Source organism: Crocodylus siamensis, chromosome 1, assembly GCF_052110815.1.
Source record: "Crocodylus siamensis isolate JL-2025a chromosome 1, ASM5211081v1, whole genome shotgun sequence".
In the NCBI taxonomy this organism is placed as follows: Eukaryota; Metazoa; Chordata; order Crocodylia; family Crocodylidae; genus Crocodylus; species Crocodylus siamensis.
The window spans coordinates 273,861,881-273,878,230 of record NC_143395.1 but is presented as its reverse complement, the minus strand read 5'-3'; the positions used below and the strand labels follow the sequence as shown (position 1 = coordinate 273,878,230).

At 42.9% G+C, this 16,350-nt stretch overlaps 1 protein-coding gene across 7 annotated transcripts in view; it reads right to left on the bottom strand.

Annotated features, from left to right (window-relative positions):
* PHKA2 (phosphorylase kinase regulatory subunit alpha 2) overlaps nt 1-14,792 on the bottom strand; it is a 67,067-nt gene extending 52,275 nt beyond the window's left edge. For 6 of the 7 annotated variants that reach the window (XR_016444173.1, XM_090062769.1, XM_090062726.1 and 3 more), the window contains exons 1-6: nt 14,637-14,792; nt 7,940-8,098; nt 6,345-6,392; nt 5,507-5,675; nt 3,766-3,848; nt 3,244-3,324 (exon numbers count right to left, since the gene is read on the bottom strand). Coding sequence is in view for 6 of the 7 variants with exons in the window: in XM_090062769.1 (XP_089918895.1) it covers nt 3,244-3,324; nt 3,766-3,848; nt 5,507-5,675; nt 6,345-6,392; nt 7,940-8,098; nt 14,637-14,714 (618 nt within the window). In the remaining variant the exon portion in view is untranslated. Of the gene's footprint in view, nt 1-3,243; nt 3,325-3,765; nt 3,849-5,506; nt 5,676-6,344; nt 6,393-7,939; nt 8,099-9,248; nt 9,420-14,636 lie in introns of all 7 variants that reach the window. The other variant, XM_090062744.1, reaches the window with a different exon arrangement.
* Nucleotides 14,793-16,350: the final 1,558 nt, after the last annotated feature.

Below are 16,350 nucleotides of genomic sequence, written 5' to 3'. Positions count from 1 at the left end.
GATTGTCTCCTTTATTACCTAAACATATCCAAGGGTGTCCTCAGGAACCATAACAATCCTCTTTGGAATCTAATTAAGTGCTAAGCCTTAGCACTGTTTGGTGACAGTGAGTTCTGTAGATTAATCATACATTATGGAAAAAAACAAAACAAAAAACTAACACTGGTTTGTTTTATTAAGTTTGGTAGCTTTCATTTTCTGGAAATATCTCTTTGTCCTTTCACTATGCGACAGAGTGTACAGAGCTTGATTCATACTGTGGACTTTAAATACATTCCTATTAATGATCTCTTCCAGCTATTTTTATCTTACTCCTTAGAGATACACTTTGTTACTTTTCCAGAAATTATTTCTGTTTTGAGATCGCTACACAAACAGAATGTTTAACTCCCAAGGGGGAGAGAAGCCACTTTATGCTCATCTGTCTAGCACAGTGATCTTCAACCAGTGCGCTGCAGCACTGTGGGATGCCATAAAATCTTCTTAAAATCTTTTACACTGTTAGGTATGCAAACACCTACATATGATTCACAAGATAAACCCAGACATTTCAAATAGGGATGAATAATGTCAAAAGCACTCTCACCCGTTATGGTCTTTCTAAGTTCTCTGCAACAAAAGAACTGCTCTATTTAATTTTTTGTAGATAAAAAACAAGGAAAAGCTAAGAGCTGGCATTTGCCAAGGTGTGCCTTGAGTCTAACAAGGCTGAGAATCAGAAAAGATTATGAAGAATTAAAAAGATTATGAAGGATCATATTTGTGGGAGTCCAGTGAGAAAAATAATGCAACAGGGAAGCCAGCATGGATTTGTAGCAGGTAGATCATGCCTGACCAATCTGATTTTGTTTCATGACAGGGTCACAAAATGTTTAGACACAGGAGTAGAGGCAGATGTCATTTTCTTGGACTCGGGCAAGGCCTTTGATACGGTATCTCATCCTATTCTCATAAAGGCTGTGACATAGATGTTTACATGGTCCAGCGGGTGGCAATTGGCTTAGCGGTCACACCCAGAGAGTGGTAGTAGATGGGTCGGTATCGACCTGGAAGGATGTGAGTAGTGGAGTCCTGCAGTGTTCGGTTCTTGGACCTGTACTCTTCAATATCTTCATCAGTGACTTGGATATGGGTGTGAAGTGTACTCTGTCCAAGTTTGCAGACGATACTAAATTGTAGGGTGATGTGCACACCCTGGAGGGTAGGGAACGATTGGACGCAGACCTGGACAGGTTACAGAAGTGGGCAGTACACAATATGATGCAGTACAACAAGGACAAGTGCAGAGTGCTGCACCTTGGGTGCAAAAATATCCAGCACACCTACTGGCTGGGAAGTGACCCTCTCAGCAGCACAGAAATGGAAAGGGATCTCGGAGTCATAGTGGACTCCAAGATGAACATGAGTCGTGAGTGTGACAAAATCATCAGCAAAGCTAACCTCACTTTATCATACATCAGCAGATGCATGACAGATAGATCCAAGGAGGTGCGGCATTGGTCAGCCACAGCTGAAGTACTGTGTCCAGTTTTGGGCACCATACTTCAAGAAGGATGTTGATAGACTCAAGAACGTCCAGAGGAGGGCCACTCGTATGATTAGGGGCTTACAGGACAAGCCCTATGAGGGGAGACTGAGGGACCTGGACCTCTTCAGCCTCCACAAGAGAAGGCTGAGAGGTGTCTTGTGGCTGCCTACAAATTCATTAGGGGAGTGCATAGAGGGATTGGAGATGCTCTGTTCACCAGGGCACCTCTTGGGGTAACAAGGAACAATGGTCACAAACTGACAGAGAGCAGATTTAAGCTAGATATCAAGAAAAACTTCTTCATGGTAAGGGTAGCCAAAATTTGAAATGGACTTCCAAGGAAGGTAGTGCTCTTCCCTACCTTGGGGGTCTTTAAGAGAAGGCTGGATAGCCATCTGGCTGGTGTCATCTGACCCCAGCACTCTTTCTTGCCCACGGAGGAGGTTGAACTCGATGATCTGTTGAGATCACTTCTGACCCTAGAATCTATTAATCCATGAAACCACTGACAGGCTTTTAGCAGTCTCCAGAAATAGATATTGAGGCCGGTTTTGTTCAATATTTTCATCAATGATATGGAAGATGGGATAGAGTGGATCCTCCACAGGTTTGCAGATGACACCAAGCTGCGGGGACTAGTAGATATGCTGGGGGTAGGACCAGGATTCAGGAGGACAGGACCAAATGAAATCTCATGAGGTTCAATAAGGATGAGTGCAAAGTTCTGCACTAAGGGCAGAACAATCCCATGCACCAGTACAGGCTGGGGACTGATTGGATAAGCAGCAGCTCTGCAGAAAAGGACCTGGGGGTTACAGTAAACAATAAGCTGAATATGAGCCAGCAGTGTGCCCTTGTTGCAAAGAAGACTAATGGCATACTGGACTACATTAGTACGAGTGTTGCCAACAGATTAAAGGAAGTGATTCTTCCCTTCTGTTCGGCACTGATGAAGCCACATCTGGAGTTCTGTGTTCAGTTTTGGGCCCCCCACTACAGGAAAAACGCGCACAAATTGGAAAGAGCAAAGCAGAGGGCAACAAAAATGGTTAATGGACTGGGTGGACATGACTTAAGAGGAGAGGTTGAAAGAACTGGGCTCACTGAGAAGAGAAGACTGAGGGGGATTTCAATAGCAGACTTCAACTACCTGAAGGGGAGTTCCAAAGAAGAAGGAGCTAGACTGTTATCAGTGGTGGCAGATGGCAGAACAAGGAGCAACAGTCTCAAGTTGCAAAGGAAGTTTAGGTTAGATATAAGGAAAAACTCTCTCCCGAGGAGGGCAGTAAAACACTGGAACAGATTACCCAGAGAGGTGGTGGAATCTCCATTCTTGGAGGTTTTCAAGACGTAGCTAGACAAAGCCTTGGCTGGGATGATCTCGTTGGGGATGGTCCTGCTTTGAGCAGTGGGGGTCGGACTAGATCAGTGGTTACAAATGGGTTCTGGTACAAAAGGTTGAAAACCACTGATCTAGTCCAACCCCCACTGCCCTGATCCACAGTCACCTGCCCCACAGTGTGAGGAGCTGCGGGGGGTGGGTGTGTGGGACAGGGGGGGCCCAAAATCAACAGGACATTAAGATCTACATACATTAATACGTACAAACATCATGTAATCAGCAAACACAAGGATGGGGAAGCAATCAGGCATATTAAGAGAGGCAATGGGTTCTAATTTTACATCCAAAGAACAAATCAGTAAAACATTCTCACTTTGGCCATTCCCACAGAGCTTGCATTCAATTCCGGGATCCCCTGGTTGGTTTTATCCCCACGTTCCCACATTCCATAATCCTGTAACAAGAAGAAGGAAAAGAGCCTACTGAAACTTAAAAACAAAACACTAAAGGAACCTACTTGTTTATGAAGTTAGGCCCTCCAAAGCCTTATTTATGTGTTTATATTTAAGTATGTGAGTAAACTCACTGAACTCAAAGATAAGCATGCAAGTAAATCTCAGCAGGATTGAGGTCTTAGCAGTATTGGATGAATTTTTCATAGAGCAGGAAGTATGGCAAAGTAAACAATACCCCTACTATACAGCTTCTCTCAATCTCTTAAAATTACCATTCCCTTCCCCACATCCTAAAGCTTTTTGTTCTTGGACAAAAAATGATATAATTTATAAAATGACCAACTGGAGCTGTAAGTGCTACCAAGGAACAAAATAAAAGATTCAATTAAAAAATTATAGGACTCTCTTTCAGCTCCTTGAGAGAATACTTAGATACTTACAGCTACTTTGTAAGCTGCCTCAATGTAAAAAACAAGATTCTGTATGAACGCAACCTCATCAAGGGTGAATATAATCCGCAACCCTAATAAAAAAGAAACAAAATGTAACATTCTAAAAGGATGTTTGGCAGCCAAATTGTCATTTTATTTGCTAGAAATCCATCCCTGCTGAAATCAATTGAAAGATTCATCAGTTTCAACAGACATTGAATCAGGCCTCATAACACTTGCCATAGATGCAGTACTTTAAATGTCACTAGCACATATTCTTTAGTTCAAAGATTAACAAAAAACAAAACTTAGGGTCATATCCAAACATCAAAAGGTCTGACGACAACTTTTTCAGAAGTAGATCATTATAAGGCACACAGAGAACAGAAAAGAAGCAGGGAAGCTGCAGTATAGTCATAACTCTTTACGAAGGGTAGACTTGGTAAAGCATCCAAATACAAAGGTGCCAAGAAACAAGGGAGCAGGGCCAGAATAATCAGGATCCATGTTGATTTAGTGCCCTTCTGAAAATTAATAAAAAATGTACCTCTAAGATGTCTGCAGGGCAGCAACAGAACCAACGATTATCCTTCATAACATTGTGTCTCCTTTCAGACACAATAAATGCATGATACAAGACACTCCATGTCTTTTGTGTTTCCATTAACTAGCTATATTAGATTTACCCTTCAAGTTTCTGTTTTAATAATGCTTGAATCACAAGCGAGTAGCATCTCTTTTCTATACAAATATTACTCTCCTGTAGTAAGAGCACAGGGCTCCTCTAAATGTTGCATGCCCTGCTGCCATTTTCCATCAGACATGGTCCCAATATTTTCTTTCTAGTCGTCATCACGTGTATGCCATTGTATCCACTCCGCTTCATCTCCAACAGCTCCCTGGCATTTGTAAAATTAAAAGCAACCATTGCACTTAAGTTTCTTTTATTTCTGAAGCACTTCATCCAGAGCTATATACAGAGCACTAATTGTTTATCTGTATTCTTACTAGCATATATGCTCAAACTTGACAGACCTGAACACTTCATGCTACTCACAATAGTCAAACTTAGGTTCCCTGTTGCCTGACAACCACCAATACTTGTTTTGGCATTCTACCCAGTCATAGATGACATCAACATTTAAGTAGGGCACAATATTTAGGAAATATCTACTTTAGGTGGAAAGCTTGATGGATTCTGCAGCTGGCTCCCACTCTTACTGGAAGTTACTCCTCTTTAACTAGCAGATCCTCTTAAATCATTTACTGCTATTTGAGTGTTCCCATGAAGAAAAACAAAATAACATTTGCTTATAATTCATATGGGCCAGGAAAACCCAATCAAACCATTACTACAGAATATAATGCTCAAACCCAAGTTAGAGCACTGATTTCTAATGTCATTGGCCAGAGGGATTTTCACCTTCTAATATTCAGAGTACCATCTGTGCCAAACCTTTCTAACTACAAGGTGTTAGAAATCAGTAGTAAAATCAGCAGTAAAATTAATGTGTCCAAAGGTAGTCACTTCTCTTTAGGCATTTGAAAGAAGGGGCAATCAGAACACAGTTAGGATCTTATACCAACAAAAAGCAGCGTTTACTCATGATTATTGGTGTACCCCATTTTGCAGAAGAAAAAAACTGTAACTGTCATATTCTTTAAATGTAATTACTTATTAAAAGCTGCTTGCAGCATTTAACTTAAATTATCATGAGTACCAAATGGCCAGGGCTAAAACACTGCTTACCTGATGCAGTCATCTGTGCTAGGAAGAGCAGGAAAAGGGAAGTTGCATCTACCTGTAGATGTCCCCACTGGTCATCCCCAACCACTGTGGCACAAGTGGCCGAGTTATATTTGGCATGCAGACAGTCCTTGGTACTCTGTGTGTGTTTGAATTTCTCTACTTTGTCCACCTAAGAATAAGATCAAATTTTTAAATTCAAAGCAGTCTGGAAGAGGTCTGTCAGACACAAACCATGTCCGAGGGCACTTTTGCTCCAGGAACACCAAGCAAATACGTTCCATTTTCTCCTACTGTACTCTCAGATGGCAGAATTCAGCAAAGCACTTAAGCAAATGTTCATATTTAAGCTCATGTAAGTCCACTGTCTCATTCAGTAAGGCATAAGCTTAAGTGCTTTGCTGAGTTAAGCTCTTAATTATAGCTGTGCAACCTCAAAAATTAATTTGCGTATGTATAACTGCAATTTGTTGCAGGTGTGACCAGCCACATGCAGGACAACAGTTTTACTTCCAGTAAATACGTAAATTTGAACACCCACATCTGTTTTCACAGTCATTTGAATGAAATCTCAGATCAAAGAATTGTACCCTGCTTCGTAAACATAAACAGAGGTAAATATGGGAACACCCCCCTCACAATAGGCTTGTGTGGCAACTTTTAATTGCCACTTGTTTTAAATCAACAGGACTATAGAACCCAAAAGAACTATCGATCTTACAAAATGCCAGTACTCCTTCATTCTTTGCCACAGTATATTCTACTTCATGCACAAATTGCAGTAAGGCAATAGATCCAGCTGAGCAACAGAGACCAGTAAATAATGTAATTATTTGATTACCTGTCTCATCATACACTGCAAAAGTCCCCGCATCAGTTTCACGACATTCTGCAGGAATGAACCCATATAATTATTTTCTCCAATCACCAGCATGATCACCTATATCAAACAGTTCTTAACAACAAGGCTATATATGTACTACTGTCCTGCGGCAAGCATAGACATGAATGACCTGATATGCTTATAGCGAAATATTTTTCTGATAACTTTGTTTTCCAGAGTTTTATCTTGGAACGTGTCTTTTTGTGGGAAAACCAAGATGCGGTCACTGGAAAAATCTAACACACTCACTGCTAGCAAAGCACATCAAAACTCATTATTAAGCTAGGAGGGTTCAAGACTGCTTCAATTCTTTAGTTTTCTAAAAGTATAAGAAACTTATTGGTTTCTATGTGGACAACATTCTTGCACAGAAAAGCCAAAATCTTTTCCTAAAGGCATATTCTAACTAGTTAAGGAAGTTTGGCCTAGTTGAAGAAGTGAGAAGAGAATCTTTTTGTTGTATTCAATTTGTGCAGGGGGTTGAGGAAGTGGGCAAAAACAAATGGATACACCCCAAATGTCTGCAAAGTACCGCACTGGTACAGATGAAAAAACTAGTTAGAACTTTTCCCTTTGTCTAGTCACAGTGCAAATACAAGCAATGCTGTTTGCAAGAGGGACTGCTATAAAGAAAAATCATTCATTTTTGCATTAAATGCAGAAAATAAATGTGTCTTTCAACCTGAAAAAAAGAGAATTTGCAAAAGTTATGCTGTGACTTCAGAATAAGTGACCCAACATCTATGGCACTAGTCCAGGACTCAGGGGTTTAATTTCCTACTTGATATCACACTTCTTGTGTGATCCTTGATGCAACTACATTTAAAAGACTAATCTTGTATTGTTTTATTTTCCAACTGAGAAACAGAAATACAGCTACTCCTCGCTTAACATAGTAGTTACATTCTTCAAAAATGCAACTTTAAGCAAATCAAATTACATCACAGTAGTTACCTACTAGCAGGTGACCCAAACTGCATTATAACTGAATGTTGTGTGATGTAATAATGAAACAATGTTAATCAGGCTGACGTTAAGTGAAGAGTGCACCAAGGTGCGCACCAGTTCAAGGCCCAACGACTCAATACTGAGGTGAAACAGTGGCAGTGGATGAAAGAGAAGATCAACTTGGGGCTTCGAATCCCACTCCCCCATGCAACCACATGCCCTCATTGCCGAAGAACGTGTGTATCCAGAATCGGACTCTTCAGTCACCTGAGGACCCATCAAGCGTGATGGATGTCATCCTCGACTCCAAGGGACTGTTGCTGCCGCTGAGGAAGTGAGGAGTTCCCTACTCCACAGTAATACTGAGAAGCTAAGTAGATGCATGAAAGGTTGTGAGGCACTCTGATACTATGGTAATAGAGACCAGATAAATACTCCAAATCTAAATATTAATCTGGCCTGGGATTGTGACTGCATGTTAGTTTGAAAGCCCTTGCAATATGCTAGGTACTAGGCCAACATAAATAATAAATACCTCATAAAATAATTAAAGAAATGCAGTGGGACCACTGATAGGCATATCGCTATGTGGTAATTAGGTATACCTGCTCAAGTTCATAGGCTTTGGCTTTATCCTCATCCCGGTCTGCATTCTTCCGATAAGCCATTCCCAGGCCCCATACAGCCAGAATACTGTAGATGTTGTCCCGGACCCAAGCATCTTTGTGGTCAACGCTGGCTGAAAGCAGTCCTGTAACTGGATTCTAATGAAAGAGCAAACAAATCCACAGGTATTGTCATTTTAAAGTCAATTTACTGAACTGCAGTAGCTCTTTCCATATCAAACGATGACAAAAACAGCACAAAGACACACCAGACCTCACATTTACAATTTTATTGTACTTTATGACCATTCACAAGTTTATAGTGGGTTTGAATTGAGATCTAAGAGTACCATTACTAGAGTGAAAGGAGAATCTATTTCAAAGTTAACAGCTGAGCAGTTCTCAGTCTACCCAGAAGGATAAGATGGGCATGCAAAATAGTCAGTTCTATCTAGCAATAGGTTGTTTGAAGTAAAACTAATTAAATGGCATGGCAGCATGCTCACATACAGAACAGGCAAGTGGGTGATCTGGTATCCATGCTTAAACGTGTAGCTGCCTTGTCGCGTGATCTTGAGAGTCAATTAACTGCTGTTTCCACTCCCAGAAAAATATGAAAAGTAATATTTACCTAATATACCTCACACAGGGTTTTTGATCTCTACATCCATTAATGTAAGTAAAACCTTTCCAGTCCTCCCTTGGAAAGTGCAGAGAAGAAAATTATTCAGATTAATTATGACCATTATCTATGCTGCCTGGAGAGCACAGCTTTCAAGCAGTTTTGAGCCACCTCTTTTGCTCTACCAAAACATCTATTACCTTTGTAATTTTTCATTTCACTATGAACTTCCTTCAGTTTGTCACCATGATTTTTAAAGTTCCCAAAGCTGCTCAAAGGATGATCAGTGAAGATGTAGGTGGTAACTTAGCAAATGTTTACAGGCTTAATAAGTATTACTATTATTTGGATTCAATAGCACAGCAAGGCCCAAATCAGGGCCTTTTAGATGTACAGTATACATCTGTTGAAAAAATGGTCCCCACCCAAAGAGTTTACACTTCTAATAATAGAGGTTTCCCAGAGTGAGCAAACCCTCTGGTGCTTTACACACTTCCATTCATTTTATGGAGTAAGGCCATCACCCAAACACCCAACAAGGATTGCCCGCTGAAGGCATTCCTAAGCAAGACAAGCAAGATCAGAGGAGAAATTTGAAAACAAAACACTGAAGAAATCTTAAGTCCAGTTTAATCTGAATAGGGAGAACAGCAATTCTTAAAGGCAGATGTCATACTTCTCACTTACTTAGGCAGGGACTTACAATAAAAGGAACTGCTCTGTAGCTGTAATTCTAGCACTGCAGAGATTGTCCAGCTGCCTGAGGACAGCTTTTATCCCCCCTGCCCAGAGGCTCCATTCTCGGCCTGGTGCCAGATGTACAATGGAAAATGCTTCCTGCCGCTATGATGGATATTTCTGGGGGCAAAAAAAAGCTATCCTTTAAAATTCCAGGAGACCCTTCAGCTTCCGGGGTCTGGGCTGTTTTCAATTTTTGCATATACAAACAAAAAACCAAAACAACAACCAGCAGCAGTCCCAGCTTTTCTAATTTGCTGTATCAGGGATCAGTAACCACGGGTTCACAGGCCGGGTCAGGACCCACCAAGTCATTTCGTTTGGCCCACAAACATCAGCAGCAATTCAATGGTAGGGATAAGAGGCAGTGGCAGCTGACCTTGGACCAACCTGTGCTCTTTCAGTCTGCCATTCCCAAAAGGTTTCTGAACCCTACTCTATAACGGGAACCCGGGGGACTAAACAGAGGCACTTCTAACATAGGACAAAATCTGATCCCAAGTGCTTTGGATCAGACCAAGTCAAGAGGCTTTGGAACAGGCATTCTGTAAAACAGAGGGAATTAAAGTTACTCTGTCTACGATGTAAGATTCTTATTCTTAAAATGAGGGTGGGTTTTTTTTCAGTTTCTCCATGGTACTGTACAAACAGTCCAATCTTACAAGGTGCTAAGTGTCTCTGATGCCAGGTAGGTTCAATTTCTGCAGCTATCAACAGGACTTAAAGATGGTCCACGTCTCAGAGTATCATGTCACAATGCCATTATTAACTTTAGTTTAGATCAGTAAGCCCTGATCCTGTAAATCCATCTGCATGGGCCCCAGGTCAACAAACTACAGTCTGTGTGGGCTGGATCCATCAATCAAGCAATTCCATCTGGCCCAGGAAGCTGGGATACCAGCAGCATTCTGGCAGCAACCAGCTCACACAACACCGTGCTGGCAATTGGGCACCAGGATGAAGGGACAGCAGTACAACTTACAAATGCTGGCTTGCTTTGGATAGAGCTGTATTATTTCAGCCTTCCCAAAAAGGTTATCAACCTTGGCACTGGCAGATCTGCATATAAAAAGGAACCCTGTTGAAGTCAACAGACTCCGCAAAGGCACGAAACTCTGCAGCAGAGATCTGATTGCCAGACAGGTCATAATTTGATATGTGGTTCTACACACAATATCTCTATTTACAACTTTTCCAGCTACTCTGATCTCAATTGCACTAATAGGAAAGTGAAGTAAATAACCACTGACTTCATTGGAACTACTACAGACTTAGATCAATATAACTGAGTTCAGCATCCAACCTAGAGTGTATTTTAGCTTTCATTAGTGTAGTTGATCAGATAAATCAAGGCTAAATTAAGTTAGATCACCATTAAACTCTAACAGGGTCTGTTTGGTTGGCTGGTTTGTGAGGAACTGAACACAATCCAGTGCGCCTATAACATGAACTGGAAAAAAGGGAAAAGAAAAATGGTCAAAAGTAGTTTCCATTTCAGCCATCTATTCTTTTCTCATCTAGTACCCCTGGTTTACTTTTTCAAAAGAAAAAGTTAAAATTTGCCTACCAAATAGATATTGGACAAATGACAAAACAGCTGAGGCACTGTTCCTCTCTACATCAGGCTAGGTGAGTGCTTCCATTTAAATCTGCAACAGTAAAGCAAAATGCAATATTTAAAGTTTGTGGGGAAATAAGGGGAAGCTGTTTTACAACAACTCTCTGTGCAGTCAAGCATAGGCACTGCTTTGATCATCTTTTCACACCTATTATGTGATCATTGTCAAGGGAATCTGTTTTTTCTAAAAAACCTCTTTATGAAAATGAGAGTTTACTCATACTTTTTCATAAAATCATGCAATCTGTCCTTGGAAAAATACTGGTCAGTTCCAATGTATATTATTACTATTAACCAATAACAACAGGATAGCTCTCAAAGTACACCTTTCATTATTATATCATAAAGGGCATCCTCTCACAGCGAAGTGGTATAATTTCCCCAGCCCCCATTTTGAAACTCAGGGAAGTAAGTGACCTTGCCCAAGGTCACAAAGCAAACTAGTGGCAGAGCCAGAAACAGAAATCAGTTCTCCTAAGTTCTACTCTAGTGCTTTATTCATAAGGCTCCATGGATTTCTTACACCAATTATATCGCTTTTCATTATTTGTATTGGTTTTAACTAATACCCAGTCATATTCACTCAGAAATGTATATGGCATTAGCTTTCTGCAGGCAATGGCACAACTTATAGAGACTTCAGCATAAGCAGATTTGGGCCTTACCACCCTCCTAGGTAGCCTTGTAGGCCATATCCAGAGAAGTATGGATATGCGGTATGTGACACAGCAGACCCGTCTGCGACGCCACGTGCCGCACATACAGGCATTCCTCACACTGCTACACTGCAGCACGGGGAGAGGTGTTTGACCCCAGGAGATCCCAGGGTCAAAAAAACCCCACACTGAGAAAAAGTGGGGCAGCACACATGATGGCAGCGTGCACCGCCCATGAGCAGAGCCTGGCCGATTGGAGCCACATTCTTGGCTGTCAGCCAGGCATCCTGCCAAGGCTGCCTTACCTGTGGGGAGGCTCCCAGGTAAGACTGCTGGGGCCAGCCTCCCCTACCCACCTGGGGTAACGTGCTGTGCACACCAGAGTGTGCATGGCACAGGTGTTGCAGCAGCACCACCTTGTGCCACTTCTACTTTTCCCTGGGGAAACAAACATCCACGATCATCTGGAAGTGCAAATAAGTATATTTGGGACCTGACTCATGGAAAAATATTCGTGGGCCCATCTTTATATACTACATTATTTTAATTGAAGCATGCCATATTAAAGGACACCACGACTTTTTACACCCAGTGACTGCATGCTGGATGAAGCAGAGAAGCGCAGCAAATAGAGAGCACTATGGTATGTGCTCATGCAGATCTGTGAGCCAAAACATATCTAGTGGGTCACATTTTTTGCCTGCCACCCTTGACATCATCACTCTTTCAGTAAATCCAGCAAAACTGTAAGACAAGGGGCCAAAATCTTGTGCAAGTTAAACAAGGACAAATCTGACACCACTCCACTGAAGTTGATGCAGTAACTCTAGATGTACTTCAGCATAACTGAAATCAGAATCTGGCCTATGAATCTGGTATGAAGTGGGTGATAACAGGCACAAACTAAACAAAGTAAGTTTCCTAGCAACACTGAATCCGGCTCTGTTGTGGATTCAGTCCTGTCAGATGAATGATATTCAAAAGCCGCATATGCTAGAAGTCGCTGCAGTGCATCTATGCTACGGGAGTTTCAGAAGCTCTGTCAGTGATGCAGGATCACATTTCTGGCAGCAAGTCAAGCCACTCAACATTACAGTAAACACAGTGTTAAAATAGCTTTAAGAGCTCACTGTGCTTTCATGCATCATTGATCTATTTTATAAGATCATCTCCTGAGCATGCTTACACTTTTGAAAGAACAATTTTGATGATTGCTTTTGATGTTCACACAAGAAGAGTACAGTATTTGTTATACACTTGAAGGACAGGATATTTTCCAGTGGTTTTAATACATATATCCAAAAATCCACCCTCTATATTATGGAGAAAATCCAGTACTAAATATATTTACCTGTGGCAGCATCCCAGCGCATCTCTGACCAGCCTTTTCTTGAAGAGCAAACATGTTGCTTACTTGGGGTAACATAGACCACTTCATGCAACACTTCATAGCATAATTCTCTCTACATAAATTCTTACAGTGACAGATTGTACAAGCCCAGTGCTGCCTAAGCCAACAACTGTACGTCACTAGATACCACTGAGGCTCATCCAGGGGGCCATGGCAAGGGAAACAGCCACCACATCATCTCGATTCATGGTGAGGGAGTCACCCCAGATGCCAGGAGACCTCCCACCTGGGAGACCATGACATTTTGAGATCTGCTGCTAAGGGCTTAGGCCGCAATTTGCCTGGAACCTCCCCCCGGGCCTGTCTGCCCCAGGTGACCCCATCAGGTGCACAAGACTCTGGTAGCGCTGAGATGCACGAGCACAAGAGCCACCACACTGAGGTCTGGGTCCAGGGAGAGGAGCCACCCAGTGAGTGCCTCTGGGGAAGCCCATGTGGGCAACCAGCTACAGAGCTCAGGCAGGGAAATGCACCCAGAAGCTAACATGGTTTTCTCTGACGTTTGGCATTTTCATTACAGAAAAAAATTAACCTTAAACATTTTCCATTGAAAAACATAGGAAAGACAGTTTGGCAGACAAGGTTCTTTGGGTAGCTGTGATATCTTTTATTATACTAGCTTAGTCTAATAAGTTGGTCTTATTAGTGACTACAGAAAAGATATGATATCTTTTATTACACCAATTAAACACAATCTTGTATTAGCTGGTTTAAAAAAAGATCACATCTAACCACAGAACTTTGTCTGTGTTGGTCCTTCAACCGATACAGCGACAACCAATAGGCGGCTTGATTTTCAGTTGCCAATGAAAAACCTTCCCCTCCCCCTATTTTTTTTTGGGGGGGGGGCGGGGGGGAGGGTGCTAAAAATCAGGAACCTTTTCAATAACATTTTTTCTATGAAGAATTCAAGTAACTTTGAAGTGGTCTATGCCCCCAGCCCCTTTCCCTCCCAGCTAGCTGCAGTAGCAGCCCACAGCATGACCAAGGGACCCAAAAAGGATTAGCTTTGAAAATCAAACTGTCTATTGGTTGTTACCATTTTGGTCTAATGTGGCCTGCCAGGCCATGCTATCCACCCCACGGGTCCCCTAAAAATTTTTTAAAATTAATATTAAACTGCCCTGGGCTGCCTGTCATGCGGCCGTCGATGGCTTGCCAAAACTCAGTTATCAGCCCTCTGCCCAAAATAATTGCCTGCCCCTGGTCTAAGGGCACAGGCAGACATGGCTGTGTGGGTAGATGTGATCTGTTTTATTAGACCAACAAATAAAAGTCTGTGTTGAGTGAGTCTAATAAAACAGATCACATCTTTTCTGCGAGATCTTTTCGACCAACAAATAAATGATTGTATTTAGCTGGCCCAATAAAAGAGACCACATCTTTCCCATGATCTCTTTTATTAGACCTACGAATAAAAGACTGTTGAGTTGGTCCAATACAAGAGGTCACATCACCTTGTCTGTGACCCTGGCGGGAAGGGGCGTGCGGAGCGGTGGACCCCGGAGCCCCCGACTCCCGCACCAGCAGGGCTGGCAGGGACCAGCACCTAGTGCCACCCCCTGCTCCAAGCAGGACCAGCCCCTTCCCCTTCCCCTTCCCCATCCCCATCCCCGGCCCCGGCCGCACGCAGACAGAGCAGGCGCGCTCACCTGGTGGCACAGGACGGTGTGCTGGACCAGGCGGGCGTAGCCGTCCAGACGCACCCCGGAGTTGCTCCTGCTCCGCATGGCCCCGCAACCGGCCGGGCACCCCGGCTCCCGGCACTGCCGCCCGCCCCTGGCAGCCCCCGCGCGCACCTGCGCCGCCCGCAGCCGGCCCCCAGCCAGGGATGCAAGCGGGGCCCGGCCAGCACGGTAGAAAAGGGGACGCACCAAGCACACGCAAAAAAAAAAAAAGAAAAAAGCGGTTGCAGGCTGGAAAAAACTCTCCTGACTATTAGGAGCGTGGGTTTGGGTTTTTGGGTTTTTTTGGTTTTTGTTTCAAAGTCTCTTGAAAAATGTCCCTGCTGTATCGAGCTGCTAGGACCCGTTGCAGCCGGCTCTCGCACCGCCCGGGTACCTCCCCCGGGCTCAGCGCGGGCGGGGCGGGGCGGGGCGGGGGAGAGGTCTGTGGGTGCAGAGGTGGGTCTGCGCGGAGGGAGTTACCGCTAGGTCTGCATGTAGGCAGGTAGGTAGGTCTGGTGATATAGAGAGGTCTGGAGAGAGAGAGATCTCTATTTACAGATCTGTCATCGATCCACTGATCTGTCTTTGTACATTTCTCTCTCTCTACACATCTGTCTCTAGGCCTATCTGCAGATCTGCATACGGACCTGTCACGGGTATATACAGATTTAACTATCTACAAATCCACCTGTATTTCTCTCTCCCTATACAAATCTATCTACAGATCTGTGTGCAAATCTAACTCTTCATACATCTCTATCCACAGATCTACACCTATCTACTGATCTAGCTGCAGATCGATTATTTGTATATATGGATTTAGCTATCTACAGATGATCTGTAGATCACTCTATAGCAGTGGTTCCTGAACTCTGGCAGATTGCACACCACCAATTGAAAATGATACAACCTTAAATACCACCAGCAAATTTTTGTCATATAAAGTAATTACAATAAATCTGTTAACGCGCACCATTGACAGTATGTCTGCATACCACTGGTGATACCTGTACCACAGATTGGGAACCACTGATCCATGGGCAACTCCTGCCTCCTGAGGCTGGGGGGGCCCCAGCTGATCGCCAACTGGGGGACGGAGGAGGGCTCTCAGAGGCTGATCACCAACCCCGGAAGCACCAGTGGCAAAACTGGAAGTGCCGCTGGCCCTTCCCCCCGCTCCCCAGCTGGCAAGGGCCAATCTCAGGGAGGCATATGCTCTTCCCATACCCCTCAACGTGTAGCCAATGCCCTGATCTATAGTTATCTGTCCATGCACAAATCTATCCACAGATCTATCATCCATCTATATATATCTAGGTAATCTGTCTCTTGTCTACAGATCTAGGTATCTAGCTATACATCTAGCTCTTGACAGCTATATCCATATATAGACCTGTCTATCCACAGATCTATATACAGATTTGTATATATCATCTGTACATACAGATTTATCTATCTACAAATCGATGTATATTTCTCCATATACAAATCTATCTACGGTTCTGTGTACAAATCTCTCTACATATCTATCTATACACAGATTACCCGCTACAGCTCTATCTACAGCTCTGTATATACAGATCTATCATCTATATATCAGATTTATCTATCTACAGATTGATCTATATCACTCCATATACAAATCTATCTACAAATCTACATACAAATCTAACTCTACAGATCTATCTGTATGTAGATT